This window comes from Callorhinchus milii, unplaced genomic scaffold (genome assembly GCF_018977255.1).
Source record: "Callorhinchus milii isolate IMCB2004 unplaced genomic scaffold, IMCB_Cmil_1.0 Scaffold2, whole genome shotgun sequence".
NCBI lineage: Eukaryota > Metazoa > Chordata > Chondrichthyes > Chimaeriformes > Callorhinchidae > Callorhinchus > Callorhinchus milii.
The window spans coordinates 1854543-1869406 of record NW_024704743.1 but is presented as its reverse complement, the minus strand read 5'-3'; the positions used below and the strand labels follow the sequence as shown (position 1 = coordinate 1869406).

At 49.0% G+C, this 14864-nt stretch overlaps 1 protein-coding gene across 3 annotated transcripts in view; it reads right to left on the bottom strand.

Moving 5' to 3' along the window:
- LOC103189623 (dipeptidyl aminopeptidase-like protein 6) overlaps nucleotides 1-14864 on the bottom strand; it is a 200011-nt gene that overhangs the window by 41308 nt on the left and 143839 nt on the right. For all 3 annotated transcript variants that reach the window (XM_042332321.1, XM_042332320.1, XM_042332322.1), the window contains exons 2-3: nucleotides 14037-14151; nucleotides 9185-9280 (exon numbers count right to left, since the gene is read on the bottom strand). In XM_042332321.1, coding sequence (XP_042188255.1) covers nucleotides 9185-9280; nucleotides 14037-14151 — 211 coding nt within the window. The remainder of the gene's footprint in view (nucleotides 1-9184; nucleotides 9281-14036; nucleotides 14152-14864) is intronic.

The window sequence follows — 14864 nt, the reverse complement described above, 5'->3', positions numbered from 1 at the left end:
AATTAATTCCGCTCAGCCACGTTCGTCTCCCGCACAAATAGCTAATCAGGCCGATAAATTCGCAAACAGATGTATCATTATTCACACCTACAAATCCTCGGTGTAAACAAGGTGATAAATTAAATATTTTGGCAACAGATCCTTCAAAGTGACTTCCCTGTGGCATTAATTAATGTTACAGAGCTTCAGCTTTCCTCTCAGCATGTGAGACTGTTGCTGTCTGATTGCAGAATGAGATCCCTCCCTCCCTCCCTCCCTCCCTCCCTCACTCACTCACTCACTCACTCTCTCCCCAACTCACTCACTCCCTCCCCAACTCACTCACTCCCTCCCTCCCCAACTCACTCCCTCCCTCACTCACCCTCTTCCCTCTCTTAGTAATAATTTGGTCACTCAATCCCACGGCTGTTTGTGGGGACGTCGCTGTGCGCTTCACAGTGTGTCCCGTGAAGCGCTTTGAGACGTCTCGACGATGTCGGAGGGCACGAGGGATAAACAGGAGGCCGGAGCCAGTCAAGCGGAGTTGTGGGTTGGGGGGGGGAGGGGGGTCTAAGCAGGTGGGAGAAGTATGGCGGTGACGGAGGGTGAAGGGATTTGAAAAGGAGTGCGCGAGGATCTTGAAATCAAAGTGGCAGAAGCAGCTTTATGTGCAATCAGAAGGGTATATGTGTAGTGCACCATAAATGTCAAATTTTTTTGAGTGGGAGGTGGGGGACGGGGGCGGGGGGAGACTAATAAAATTTAACAGCGAAGGAGTGAGGTCAGAATAGATTTCATCTCGAAGAAAGTAATAAGGTTTATCGATGCAAAGGCACATTCAGGGGATCGATTTGAGAAGAAACAGCTACTGCGGGAATGACAATAAGTTACTGTCCTGCGCCTTTCACATGATACAACGATAACAATCCTGACATTTGATACGGCGCCTGATCACGTCTCCGAGACGTCGCAAAGCGCTTCACGGGGCACACTGTTAAGTGTAGTGACTGTATATTTTTTGTGGGCGAAACACGGCAGCCAATTGCGCACAGCAGCGTAAATCCCCACAAACAGTCGTGGGTTGAGTGACCAGGTTATTATTGCTTTTTGAAGGGAATATATTTTCCCCCTGGAAAAGCGATCCGCCAATCGACTACCAACCGGGTTCCTACTGACTGCCGGTAAACAGAGGCGCGCGTGTGTGTGAGTGTGTGTGTGGGTGTGTGGAGTGAGGAAACTTGCCCAATGTCTCACCCTGACCTGCCCGGGGATCGAACCCGGGTCCTCTCGCTCGCGAGGCGAGGGCTCTAACCCCAGAGCTCCAGGGGACTCCACAATAGAACTCATTTTGCTGTAAATTTGTTCGAACAGACCCCCTCTGTCTGTGAATGTTAAAGATCCCGACCGGAAAAAAAAAGGGAGTTTCTCTCTTCCGGTGTCCTGACCAACAATCCCCCAAATAAAACTGGTCACTCGCTCCATGGCTGTTTGTGGGACACTGCCCTGAGCAAATTGGCCGCCACGTTTGCCAACGAATACACACAGGCTCTTGACGCACAGCAAAAGGTATTTCGGCGACGTGATGAGCGAGGATTTAAATTATTATTGTCAACTTGGCAGCTGGATTCACCCACAAAAACACACACACAAAGTCCCTGCGCTTTACCGTATATCCCGTGAAGCGCTTTGATACGTCTCGAAGATGTGACAAGGCGCTATATCAAATGCAACGATGATGATTATTACTATAATTATTATTATTTATCATTACATTAAAGCAGCTTCTTATCACTTGTGAAGATCCTCGCATTGTGGGTCAGTGCGGGTCCAATAAATAATAATGCTTAATATATTGGTGGTGCCTTTCGTGTCAGGAGGAAATCTCAAAGTGCTTCATAGGATTTACTGTAAAATATCCATATAATTTCAGATCACTGTCTATTTTGAATCGCAACAAATCTATTTACCATGTTAAATCAAACACCAGGACCGAGCAGGGCATGCGGCATGTTTTAACACTAATAATTCCTCCTTTGATATAGCGCCTTATCACGTTGTCGAAAAGTCTCAAACTGCTTCGTAGGATTTGCTGTGAAGCGCGTTTGTGGGATGAACTTGGCAGCCAATTTTATCTGGGAGGATTGTTGGCCATGACAGGGGTCAGAGCCCTCGCCTCGCGAGCGAGAGGACCCGGGTTCGATTCCCGGGCAGGTCAGGGCGAGACATTGGGCAACTTTCCTCACTCCACACACACACACACACACGCGCCTCTGTTTACCGGCAGTCGGTAGGAACCCGGTTGTTAGTCGATTGGCGGATCGCTTTTCCGGGGCTAATAATCCCTTCAAAATAAATAAAAATAATTTGGTCACTTCAACCCGCGGCTGTTTGTGGGGGACGCTGCTGTGTGCAATTGGCTGCCGCGTTTCGCCCACAAAACGTACAGTCAATTCACATTACAGTATATTCTGTGAAGTGCTTTGAGATGTCTCAAAGACGTGATCGGGCGCTGTATAAATTGACAGATGATTATTATTATTATTATTATTATTATTTACACTCTCTGATTCAACCACTGCTTCAGGCACCGAGTTCCACAGTCTCACTATCCTCTGCAGTTCCAGCTTCCTCTATTGTGCATCTAACTCTCCTCTGTCTCTCTCTCTTTCTCTCTCTCCTTTCTCTGAAGCACGTCATCACTGACTGAAGTTCACACATGACTTGTCTCGTCTCTGCGGCCTTACAGATAACTCACTCACTTTCTGCTCCGAGTCACAGTGGATTTCTCTGTTCCTCCCACTGCGGTTCCACCTGAACAAACATTTTCGGACGGACTTGCAGTGTTTAACGATGCATCGGACCAGAGGTCTCCCTCTCAGCTCCTCGAGGAGCCACACAGCACTGCCTCGATCAGACAGTGAGCATCAGCGAACACCGCTCAACAACAACAACTTGCTTTTACACAGCGTCCTTTGACGCGGGGTATAGAGTCCCGGAGAGCTTGACGGGGAGGGAGGGAGGGAGTGGGGGGGGTGGGGGGGGAGTTGGCTGTAAACATGATCAAAAAGGAAGGTCTTTAGGCGGGATTTGGAAGTGGGGAGGGAGGGGGGGGGGCGAGGCGGAGGGAGTGAGAGGGAGGGAGTGACAAGAGGCACGGCAAGTGATGGTGGAGCGGAGAAGACGAGGGATAAACAGGAGGCCGGAGCTGGTCGAGTGGAGGCAGAAGTGGTGGAGTGGGTGGGGGGGTAAGCACTCGAGACGCGGGGGGGGGGGGTGGGTGGGCTATTGGTGTGAGGGCATGAAGGGATTTGGAAACCTAGTGATATCCCAAAGTTGGAGGAATTGTCCTGCAGACGAGATTTTAAATGGAGGTACCTTCTGCCCGTTTAAGGATATAATGTTTTATACAGCGCTTTATCACCTCATTCAGACGTCACCAAGTGCTTTACAGCATTTGACTGTGTAGTGCAGTGACTGTGTGTTTGTGGAGGAACTGGGCTGGTCAAGCGAGAGGACCCGGGTTCGATTCCCGGGCAGGTCAGGGCGAAGGGTTGAGCAAGTTTCCTCACTCCACACACACACACACCTCTGTTTACCAGCAGTCAGTAGGAACCCGGTTGTTAGTTAATTGGTTAAAAAAATAACAATAATAATTTGGTCACTCAATCCACCACTGTTTGATTATTATTGGTATTATGGACATTGCTGTGCGCAATTGACTGCCGCGTTCGCCCACAAATATACAGTCAATTCACTTTAGTGTGTTCTGTGAAGCGCTTTGGGACATCCTCCCGACGTGAAAAGCGTTATATCAAATGCAAAGATTATTATTATTATTATTATTTTATGACATTATTAACATCATTCTTAATATAAGGTCATTATTATTAATATTATTGCTTTACAATTATTATAGGAGTATCGTCGTTATAGGATTATTATTGTTAATATTATTAATATAGGATTATTATTATCTCTTCTTGGTCGTGAGAAATCGGTTCGACTTCTCATTGCTGTGACGTCTCCTCAGTGACTTTACTGAGGCCTTTGCATTGATATCATGTATAAGGGACTCGAGGTCACACAGACAGGGAAGGTTGTAGGTTCGATCCCATTCTGGGCTTGAGTGAAATGAAATGATCTCAGGCCGAGAGAACAGTACAATTAGATACCGAGCCCCTGGGAAGTCAAGAAGAGAGGGAAATGTCAACCGTAGGATTCTGTTTCTGATATTACCTTTCTCTCTCTCTCACCCACACAAACATCTCGGAGGCAGACACCAATTACCCTAGATACCTGTGACATTTCGTGCGACGAGGTGGGTTATAATAATAGCCCGCGCGTTTGATAGAGAGCAAAAGAACGGCTGAAAGTGCTTTACACGTCAAACGCGAGAGTCATCCAAACTTGTGATTTATTGGCGGAAACGGCAGCGAATTGTGCAGAACGGGTTATTCAAACAGCGGGAAAGTAGACGACCAATTTATCTGTTGGGGACAGCACAGCTTCAGAAACTCCCTTCTCTCTTTCCTTTTATCCACAGAGTCTCCGTAGCGTAGCGGTTAGAGAGATCGCCTCGCCAGCGAGGGGGGGGGGGGTTCGATTCCCGGGCGGGTCAAGAGCTCAGGCCAAGTTTCCTTACTCTCCACACACGCGCGCGCGGGCGTGGCGCGGCTCGGTTTTACCTATCAGTAAGTGGGAACCCGCTCGTTAGTCGATGGGCCAGATCGCAGGGAAATAAATCCCTTGAAAAGAAAAAAATTCGCTCCATCCACGGCCGTTTGTGGAACGCCCGGCTGTTAAAAAAATGACCTGGGAGGTGGAGAAAGCGGGAGAAATTAGTCAAATCAAATAAGTCGCCGAGTAAGGGACAGAGGCTGAGTGTTTCAACCCATTTCAAGGTTATCATGTGTGTCGCTTGCTGGCGGTTAGTAGTTAGACACCTGCTTAATCTTCAGACAGACACTGACTCCAGGGATCCTCACTGTCGCTCCTCAGCCAGATATGTTTTCTAAAAGATTACAGCTCAGGTGATGCGGTAAAATCCACTCGTTTTATTAGACCCCAAACGCTCGCTACCAAAATAGCTTCCTCGCCCTGACCCTAAACCCACTCCTGTTTAATTAATTCCCCCGAATGATACTGAGGCTTTTGGAGTCCCCAGGAGCTCAGGGGTTAGAGCTCTCGCCTCGCGAGCGAGAGGACCCGGGTTTGATTCCCGGGCAGGTCAGGGCGAGACATTGGGGAAGTTTCCTCACTCCACACACACACACACACACACACACGCGCCTCTGTTTACCGGCAGTCAGTAGGAACCCGGTTGTTAGTTGATGGGCGGATCGCTTTTCCGGGGGTAATAATCCCTTCAAAAAATAATAATAATAATAAAATGGTCGCTTTCAACCCACGGTTGGGACACTGCTGTGCGCAATCGGCTGCGGGCGTTTCGCCCACAAAACACACAGTCGATTCACTTTACAGTGTATCCGGTGAAGCGCTTTGAGACGTCTCGAAGACGCGATGAGGCGCCGTTATCAAATGCAAGGATTATTGCATTTACCCTCCCTCCCTCCCTCCGCCCCTCCCTCCCTCCCTCCGCCCCTCTTGGCTCGGGGTCAGACTCCGCCACGGTCAAGTGCTCCGGGACACGAGCCCTCGTGGAGGGGAGCAGCGTGAACGTGAGTTGTTGTTGCTGTTTGATCGTGGCTCTGTCAGACTTGCTCAGCATCAGCCGAGCGCGAGGCAGATACAGTCTAAACCCTCAGCCACAGGATCAAGAGCCACCGTTCATGAACTTGCCTCCCCGAAGACCCCCCCCCAACCCCCCACCACCCGCCCGACCCCCAGCTCAGACTAGATCGCGTTTTACCCTTTCTTTCGGCCGCTCTGCGTAATTTCATTGCGCCTTTCGTTATTGCGTCCAGGACTATAAAGCTGCAGCGGCAGCAAACGGCACAACACAATAATAAAATAACACCGTACAAAATTAGATTTGCGTAGGACCCTTTCACCGCGGGAGGACGTCCCGAGGCACCGAAAATAGTCGAAAGTAGAAAAAAGAAACATGAAAACAGTGCGACTTTCAAAGAAAAAAAAACTCTATTGCACGGTTGTGATGTTCCAAACCAATTCTGATGACATTTCTTTGTGTTATCAGTAGGTGTTTGCGTAATAATAACAATTGCATTTATAGAGCGTCCTGCACGCGAGGGGCACACACACACACACACACACACACCGGCTTCGACACCGCCTGAAAAGAAAGGTGAACGGTTGAGAAGTTAGCTCGGGGGGGGGGGGGGCGACATGAAGGATTAACTGCAGTTAATCTCTGGGACACTGTTCGTATCCGGTAGCATATTCTACGTATTTAACATGGTCACCTCTGCGGTACGTACACTGCGGAGGCTGGTAGGGGAGCAGACAGAGGAGGATGTTTTAAATCCCCTTAGACAATGTCTCCCATTTGTCTGACAGATTAAATTCAGCATTTGCAAGTCACGGTCTTCAATCAAGACACGGGACTGTGTGAAGCCGCGGAGCTGAGCGATCAACGAGGCCTCCTCCGGACAGCTTTTTATTTATTTATTTTACAATTTATTACCCGGGAGGAGGAAAAACTATTTTGTGTCTTTTGGAGTTTTATTGCCCTCGAGTTGTTCACTGTTGGATTTTTCTACGTCGGACGACCAGCTAATGACTGTCCTCCTTGGACAACCTTCCTCTCTAAAAAAAAAGGGAGGTAAGTGGGGTCTCCTCAGAGCTGAATTGGCCCCGTTTGGCGACGGAATTTCGGAATCGAGCCGCCCTTCCCTGTGCCGGTCTCCAGCCCCCGGCTCCTGAGCCAGGAGGGGCCGCAGTGTCCCAGGGCACTCACGGCTGATGGCAGCTCAGCCCGGCCCTGGCTCATCCATCGGCAGATCCTGGAAGGGCCGACCGGTCACTGGGGGCAGGGAATCCTCCCCCTCAGCTCCTGGTAACCCCGCAGCCAAAGCCCTAACTAACTAACTAACTAACTAACTAACGGGGAGGGTGGTCCCGGGAAAGCTTGGCCAGACAGCACTCGCTCTCGTGGAGATCAAAGAGGTAAGGTTAAGGCTCTTCTAACTTTGACCGTCCCTGGTTCCCGATTGCTCCCCCACTTACCCACCCGCATGGACTTCAACCCTCTCTCCACCAGGTCCATTAATCCACCTCCTCCCTCCGGACAGAGCTGAGATTCCAACTCCAGTGCCTGGGTTTATGGATTATAGCTGAGAATCCCAGCTCGATGATTTGGGGTTGTGCTGCACGCTATATATATTTCCAGACTTTCGATTTGCGCTAATCTAAATGAGAAAGGTTGTGGGAAGGCAGCAGCGAAACACAGCACGAGATAAGGCGACGGATTAAGAAAGAAAGCATCTGCATTTCTTTCTTTTTCGGCGCCTTATCACGTCATCACATCTCAAGCCGTCTCACAGGAATTCAAGGCGGCAGACATTTATACACATAGCTCCCCCCACCTCCCTCCCCCACCCCTTCCCCCCAAAAAAAACAACCATACGTCGAGGGAGAGTTTTTTTTATATATATAATGCAATAGAATTTACACTTTTATTGCACCTTTCACGTCAGGAGGATGTCCCAAAGTGCTTGGCAAACGATAATAATATTACTGACCGTTCCATTTGACGCAGCGCCTCATCACGTCTTCGAGACGTCTCAAAGCGCTTCACAGGATACACTGTAGAGTGTAGTGACTGCGTATGTTGCGGCCGAAACGCAGCACCCGATTGCCCCCAGGGCTGCACTTGCAGTGTTATTAGAAAAACATTTGTGAGTTCAATGCTGCTGTTAAATAATAATCTTTTGACGATTATTATCATAATCTACCCAGCATTATTAGCTGCTTGGTTTTAATATGTGATCTGGTACGTCCCTATGTAAATGGCGATGGGACTGAACTCATTCTTTCTCGACTGTGAGCTTCGAGCTCATGAATACATTTATTACATTTAAAGCTCATTATTAACAAACTATTGTCAAGTCTCCTCCACCTCCTCTCTGGGACACCACAATGCCCTGTTTATCTATTCCCCTCACGCCCTCTCCCAGCAAACGGGGCTTTGGAGATGCTGCACGCGGCGTTAAACCACACGCTACCGTCACACAGGTTAAGTGAACCGTAACCGTTAGCAACAGAAAAGAAAGCTCCATCAAAATGAGAGAGAGAAAAAACAGTCCTCTTCTTCAAAGCCCTCCACGGCCTCGCTCCTCCCTACCTCTGTGACCTCCGAGCCCCCGATCAACCCGCCCGCTCCCTCCGCTCAGCGGGCTCCGGCCTGCTTCACGTCCCCCCCGCCTCGCCATTCAGCCACTCTGCCCCCACCCTCTGGAACTCCATCCCGCAGTCCCTCCGCCTCGCCCCCTCCCACTCCCTCGCCTCCTTCAAGACCCGTCCTCAAGACCCACCTTTTCGACACGCGCCTTCGGTCACCATCCTACCCCCTCCCCTCACCGCCCTTCACCCCCTCCTGATCCCACCCCCCATATATAAGGCGCTATATCAAATGCAAGGATTATTATTATTATTATTACACGATTGCAAACCACAAACTATCCGTATTCCCACAGTTGTGCTGGTGGAATTATTCCCTACGATTGCGATACGTCAACCAAATTACCCGCTCTGTCTGTTGCAACGATCCGTCAGTAAACACAGTAAGACATTTCTTAATATTTCTGGTTAACAAGATGTGGCATTTTTAGCTGCAAGCCCGGTGTGTGTGTGTGTGTGTGTGTGTGTGTGTGGTGGGTGGGGTGGGGGGGTAATCAGTTTGGTAACAAGATAATCTAAGAAATATTGGCAGCTGCGTTTCAAACCACCGCACGTCTCCAAAGCTCCTCTCCGCACTCGTACGTTTGTTCCGCTAAAAAGGCAGAGGGTCCCCACAATTATACAGTCACTCCACTTTCCAGCGCACGCTGTGAAGCGCTTTGAGACGTCTCGACAAGGCGGTGCAGAGAGGGCAGGGATACGGGAAGCTTGCCTGGATTAACTGATCAACAACAACAACAACACGTTACATGTGCCCAGAGCCTTTCACGTCAGGAGGGAGCGTGCAGGTTGGTGGGGGTTTAAAAGGGATCTGTTGTGTTACGACCAAACTATATGGTCGACTGGACTCACTCCCACCCACAAGTGACTTCCCGGAGACACTCACTGTTTATCCATCTTGCCTCCACGTCGTGAATCTGGAATTCTTTGCTGAAGAGGTCGGCAATGGTCACCTTGTCCTTGGCCGGGCTGTCGTCTTCCACTGCGAGGACAAGGGACAAAGTTAGAAAGTTTCTAACCATCAGCGGCCGAGGAGATTATTGATGTCCCCGTCGATGTTCGCAGGTTACATTGCTGGGCGCAAATAGTTTGCCCACAAAACACACGTTCGTTTATACTTTACAGTAATAAAAACAATAATAATAATCCCGGCATTTGACACGGCGCCTGATCACGTCTTTGAGACTCTCAAAGCGCTGCACAGGACACACTGTGAAGCGTAGTGACTGTATATTTGGTGGGCCAAATATGTTGCGACGCCCTCCCAATGTGTGAAATATAACCCCTCGGCCAAATATAAGCATTTGGATTATTATTACATTATTATATCCAGGAAGCAATCTCCAAAGAGTGAGTGGAGGGGATAACAAAAACATAACAATGACCACATTAAATCCGTTACCAACGGCGCTGCGTTTTTCTGTCCATTTCGAAATAAAAAAGTCCGGCCCCTGATCTGGGGCTTGAACCCACAACCTTCTGAGCCAGAAGCGGGGGGAGTGCTATCAACTGAGCCAAACTGACACCTTTGTGCTGGAGTCCTGTAGCTCAGTGGTGAGCGAGAGGACCCGGGTTCGATTCCCGGGCAGGGTGAAACGTTGGGCAAGTTTGCTTACTCCACACACCTCCACACACTCACACACACACTCACACACACACACACACTCACACACTCACACACACACACACACACTCACACACACCACACTCACACACACCACACACCACACACTCACACACTCACACACACACTCACACACACACACTCACACACTCACACACTCACACACACACTCACACACACACACTCACACACACCACACTCACACACACACACTCCACACACACACTCACACACACACTCACTCACACACACACTCACACACACACACCACACTCACACACACACACTCACACACACACTCACACACACACACTCACACACACACACTCACACACACACTCACACACACACTCACACACACACACTCACACTCACACACACTCACACACACACTCACACACACACACGCGCGCCTCTGTTTAAACACCAGTAAGTACTCAATTGGCAGATTGCTTTCTGGGGGTAAAAATCCCTCCAAAAACAAGAATTGGTCACTCAACCCACGGCTGTTTGTGGGGACGCTGCTGTGCGGAATTGGCCGCCGCGTTTCGCCCACAAATTGACTTTACAGTAGATTCTGTGAACGACATGATAAAGAGCTGTGTCAAATGCAAGGTTTACGACCATCGCCGAATGAAAGCCTTTGAATCACACCTGGGATATTCCGGCAGAGAATACCTGCAAACATTTCGTGTGTCAAGACGGATTCTCGGCTGAAGTGCTTTTGGTGTCGCAAAGCAAATGAAGGGTTATTTTACACCCAGTTGTTCAGATTCCAGACAGATGTGGGTCTCGTCGGTTCGCTCGACCCCGGCTGTTTGTGGGGGACGCTGCTGTGCGCCATCGGCTGCCAAGTTTCGCCCACAAAACACGCAGTCGATTCACTTTACAGTGTATCCTGTGAAGCGCTTTGAGACGCCTCGAAGACGTGATCAGGCGCCGTGTCGAGTGTGAGGATTATTATTGTTATTATAGCAGATTCATTGCGTATCTCTCGACACTTTGAAATTGAAAACACAACCTCTGTGCGTTCCGTTTAGTAATGATATTAATCCTTGCGTTTGAAAAGAGTGCTCTTCACGTGTTCTTCAGGACGACTCAAAGCACCTCAGAGAATTTACTCTCCGAGGTGTTTTGGTTGTGGGTTCAAGCCCCGGGTCAGGACTTGGAAGCTAAATTGGAAACTCCCTCCCTCCCTCCCTCCCTCCTCCTTCAAGACCCATCTGAAGACCCTCCTGTGCCTTCAGTACCCTCCGCCCCCTCCTGATCCCAACCCCCTGCTCGGGTGTGGATCCCTGACTGTCCAGGGGCTTGGGAGGTCTCTCGGCACATTATTACTGGGTGGAATTTATATCGCGGCCTCCGCCTCTGTGAATCTGAACCTCTCATTAGCATCAATGCTGGACAGTGGAAATAATTGGAAAATATCACAGCTCCTTCCTTAAGGATCGAGCCATCGTACAAACCTTCACATACATCGGAACTCATTGCTTAGCCGAGCGTTCAAAGAGAAAGATGCAATTATTCGAGGAGCGGGAAGAATGCGTGGGAAACAATGTCAGGCTGTGCCATTAAAAAGATCAGAAAGCAGGTAGGAAGTTTGCAGAAAGGAAACTCGTTCCCCCTAAACTCATTATTTTTTGACACAAGAACAAAGTCAGACAGCTTGTTACGGAGAATACATAAGCAGGGGGGGAAACAGTAGAACTGTTTCATTACACGATCAAAGGCCATCGCAGCGAGATTGTAATAGCCAGCGAAGGATTAGATCAGATAGATTATTGCTGCTCTGGAGGGAAGTAATTCTTTAAGTGTCTTTAAGGAGCTTCATCGATGTTAAAGAGAGGACCCGGGTTCAATTCCCGGGCAGGTCAGGGCGAAATCTTGGGCAAGTTTCCTTACTCCACACACGCACACACACAGACGCACACACACAGACGCACACACACACACGCGCGCCTCTGTTTACCGGCAGTCAGTAGGAACCCGGTTGTTAGTGGATTGGGGGAATCACTTTTCCGGGGATAATAATCACTTCAAAACAAATAAAAATAATTCGGTCACTCAATCCACGACGGTCTGTGGGGACGTTGCTGTGCGCAGTCGGCTGCCGCGTTTCGCTTAGAAAATACGCAGGCAATCCACTTTACGGTGTATCCTGTGGAGCGCTTTGAGACGTCTCGAAGACGTGATCAGGCGCTGTGTCAACTGCCGGGATTGTTATTATTTATCAGTCAGTACTAAACGGCACTTGAAGCTCTTTTCAAAGGCACAAGGGGGCGAAATGTGGATGCACAGTTGCAGCATGCAGATTCTGGGTGGATTGTCAAATGCATTGGGCGTCGGATCGAATCTGCCTCGTATCATTTTGAATGTAATGTCACCTTCAATCTGTTGGGTATCATCTTGAGTCCATGTTTCACATCGTATCCGTTCTGCGAACAGGGGAGTCAGTGACTTGGGGCCAAAGTTGTAAGACGAGCGCAGTGTAAACGAGAGGTTAGGAAATAATTTTTTTTCCGCACAGTGAGTTAATAATAAATAAGAATCCTGGCATTTGATACAGCGCCTTATCACGTCTCCGAGACGTCTCAAAGATCTTCACAAAGTGAAGTGACTGTGTATTTTGTGGACGAAACACGGCAGCCAACTGCACACAGCAGCGTCCCCACAAACAGCCGTGGGTTGAAGTGAACAGTGACATTTTGGGGGGAGTTGTTGGGACGCGGAATGCCCTGCCAAGGCTGCTGGTAGAGTTAGAGTCTACTGTAACTTTTAAGAGGGACGTAGACAGGGATATGAAGGATAGCGACTTGAAGAAGGGGTATGGGGATAGAGCAGGGCATTGAATAGATTGAATAGACAGCTTTTTCTGAGAGCCAGTGCAGACTCGATGGGCCGAATGGCCTCCCTATAGTAGTAATAATAATAATAATAATAATAATCCTCGCATTTGATACAGAGCCTTATCACGTCTTCGAGATGCCTCAAAGCGCTTCACAGGACACAGTGAGGGACAATTAGACAGGCTAGAGGTCTTCAGTCTCGAGAGAAGACATTTTAGTGGACACCATACAGAGATGTGTAGCATTTTAAGTGACCCAGAGGGTAATTAGAGCGATCAGGGACATTGTATAAATGCAAGTTGTTGTTGTTGTAATTAATGCCTGGGACACGTTGCCAGGAAGGACGGTTGAGGCCACAATACCGTCATTCACTTGTTAAACAAAAAACACACAGATTGACCAAACCGGACTTCTTAATCCGAAGCGATCTTCTGATGTTGGGGACTTGATGTGTGGAATGTGTGGAATAATCTACCGGTCACGGGTGATACAGTAAAAATCTTCAGAGGATTTTTTTCAAACAGGAAAACCAGGACTTGTCAATCTAAAGGGATTTGGGGATTATTAGATTTTGAGATCAATGCTCCATATATTGAATGAATCTTGCAGAAAATTGAATGCGTAGGTCCAGGGGGTGATGATAAATAATAATTCCTGCATTGGATGGAACGCCCTTTCATGTCACGAGGTTGTCTCAAAGTGCTTCACACTGTTACTGTGCATTTTGAAGACAAGCAGCGTAGGCAATTCGCGCACAGCAATGTCCCACAAACAGCCAAAATAATAACAACAATCTCAGCATTTGACACAGCGCCTGATCACGTCTTCGAGACGTCTCAAAGCGCTTCGCGGGATACGCTGTAAAGTGAATCGACTGTGTGTTTTGTGGGCGAAACGCGGCGGCCGATTGCGCACAGCAGCGTCCCCCACAAACAGCCGTGGATGGAAGCGAGCAAATTGCAATTATAATTTTTTATTAAGGGATTATTACCCTTGGAAAATCGATCCGCCAATCGACTAACAACCGGGATCCTACTGGTAAACAGAGTTCCTATTGGTGTGTGGGTGTGTGGGTGTGTGCGAGGTAAGAAAACTTGCCCAATGTTTCCCCCTGACCCGCCCGGGAATCGAACCCGGGTCCTCTCGCTTGCGAGGCGAGTGCTCTAACCCCCGAGCTCCGGGGACTCCAATATAGCCTGGAGGGAACGCACAACAGGATGGTTTTTAAGTCGTGGGGGGGGAGCAAAGAGTTGGAGAGGAAGTTCTACCTGGAGTGAGGAGGATAACAGAGGTGACGATCAGTGAGCAGATGACCATAATGACCAGGAGGGCGATCGCGATTCCCTTCCAGTTCCTCTGCGGAGGGTTGCTTCCCACCAGCTCCTGCGCACAACCAAAACAACAGCACGCATTAACACTTGAGAATCGGGACCGGGTGTTCAACCACAGCAGCTCCGCTCGCAAAGCACCCGGTCCCCGCACTTTGCAGTTATTTATCCTCCTGACGTTGTGGTCTTCGGGGTTCGGCCGTCTCCACACCAAGCGAGGATTCCACGCATTCCACCCTGCACGTGGAAATCCCAGCGATACATAATAATAATAATAATAATAATAATCCTTGCGTTTGACACAGCGCTTTATCATGCGGTTGAGGCATCTCAAAGCGCTTCACGGGATACGCTGTGAAGTGAATTGACTGTGTATTTTGTACATATATATTATATAATGTAATACAGACTGTTGGAATGCAACACACACTCTCTCCCCTGGAGCCACGCATCTCACTTACCTAATTCCGGAAAATATTAACAACGACAACAACATGCATTTACACTGCCCCCCTCCCCCATCCCCCCCCCCAACCTCCTCACGCAAGATAGCGACCCAGAGCACTGGTTGACAGGAGCCAAGGCTCTGGAGGGTGTGGGGGGAAACCCCAGAGTGTGCATTGGGCGGGCGGGCGGTGGGGGGGGGGGAGGAGAGGTAACTGCTGGAATGTAACCAGCTAAAAAAAAAAGCATAGCTTGCCATTGACATGACTTTGGTGCTACACCAATGGAAAGGATTATTATTATTATTATTATCATTGTTATTAC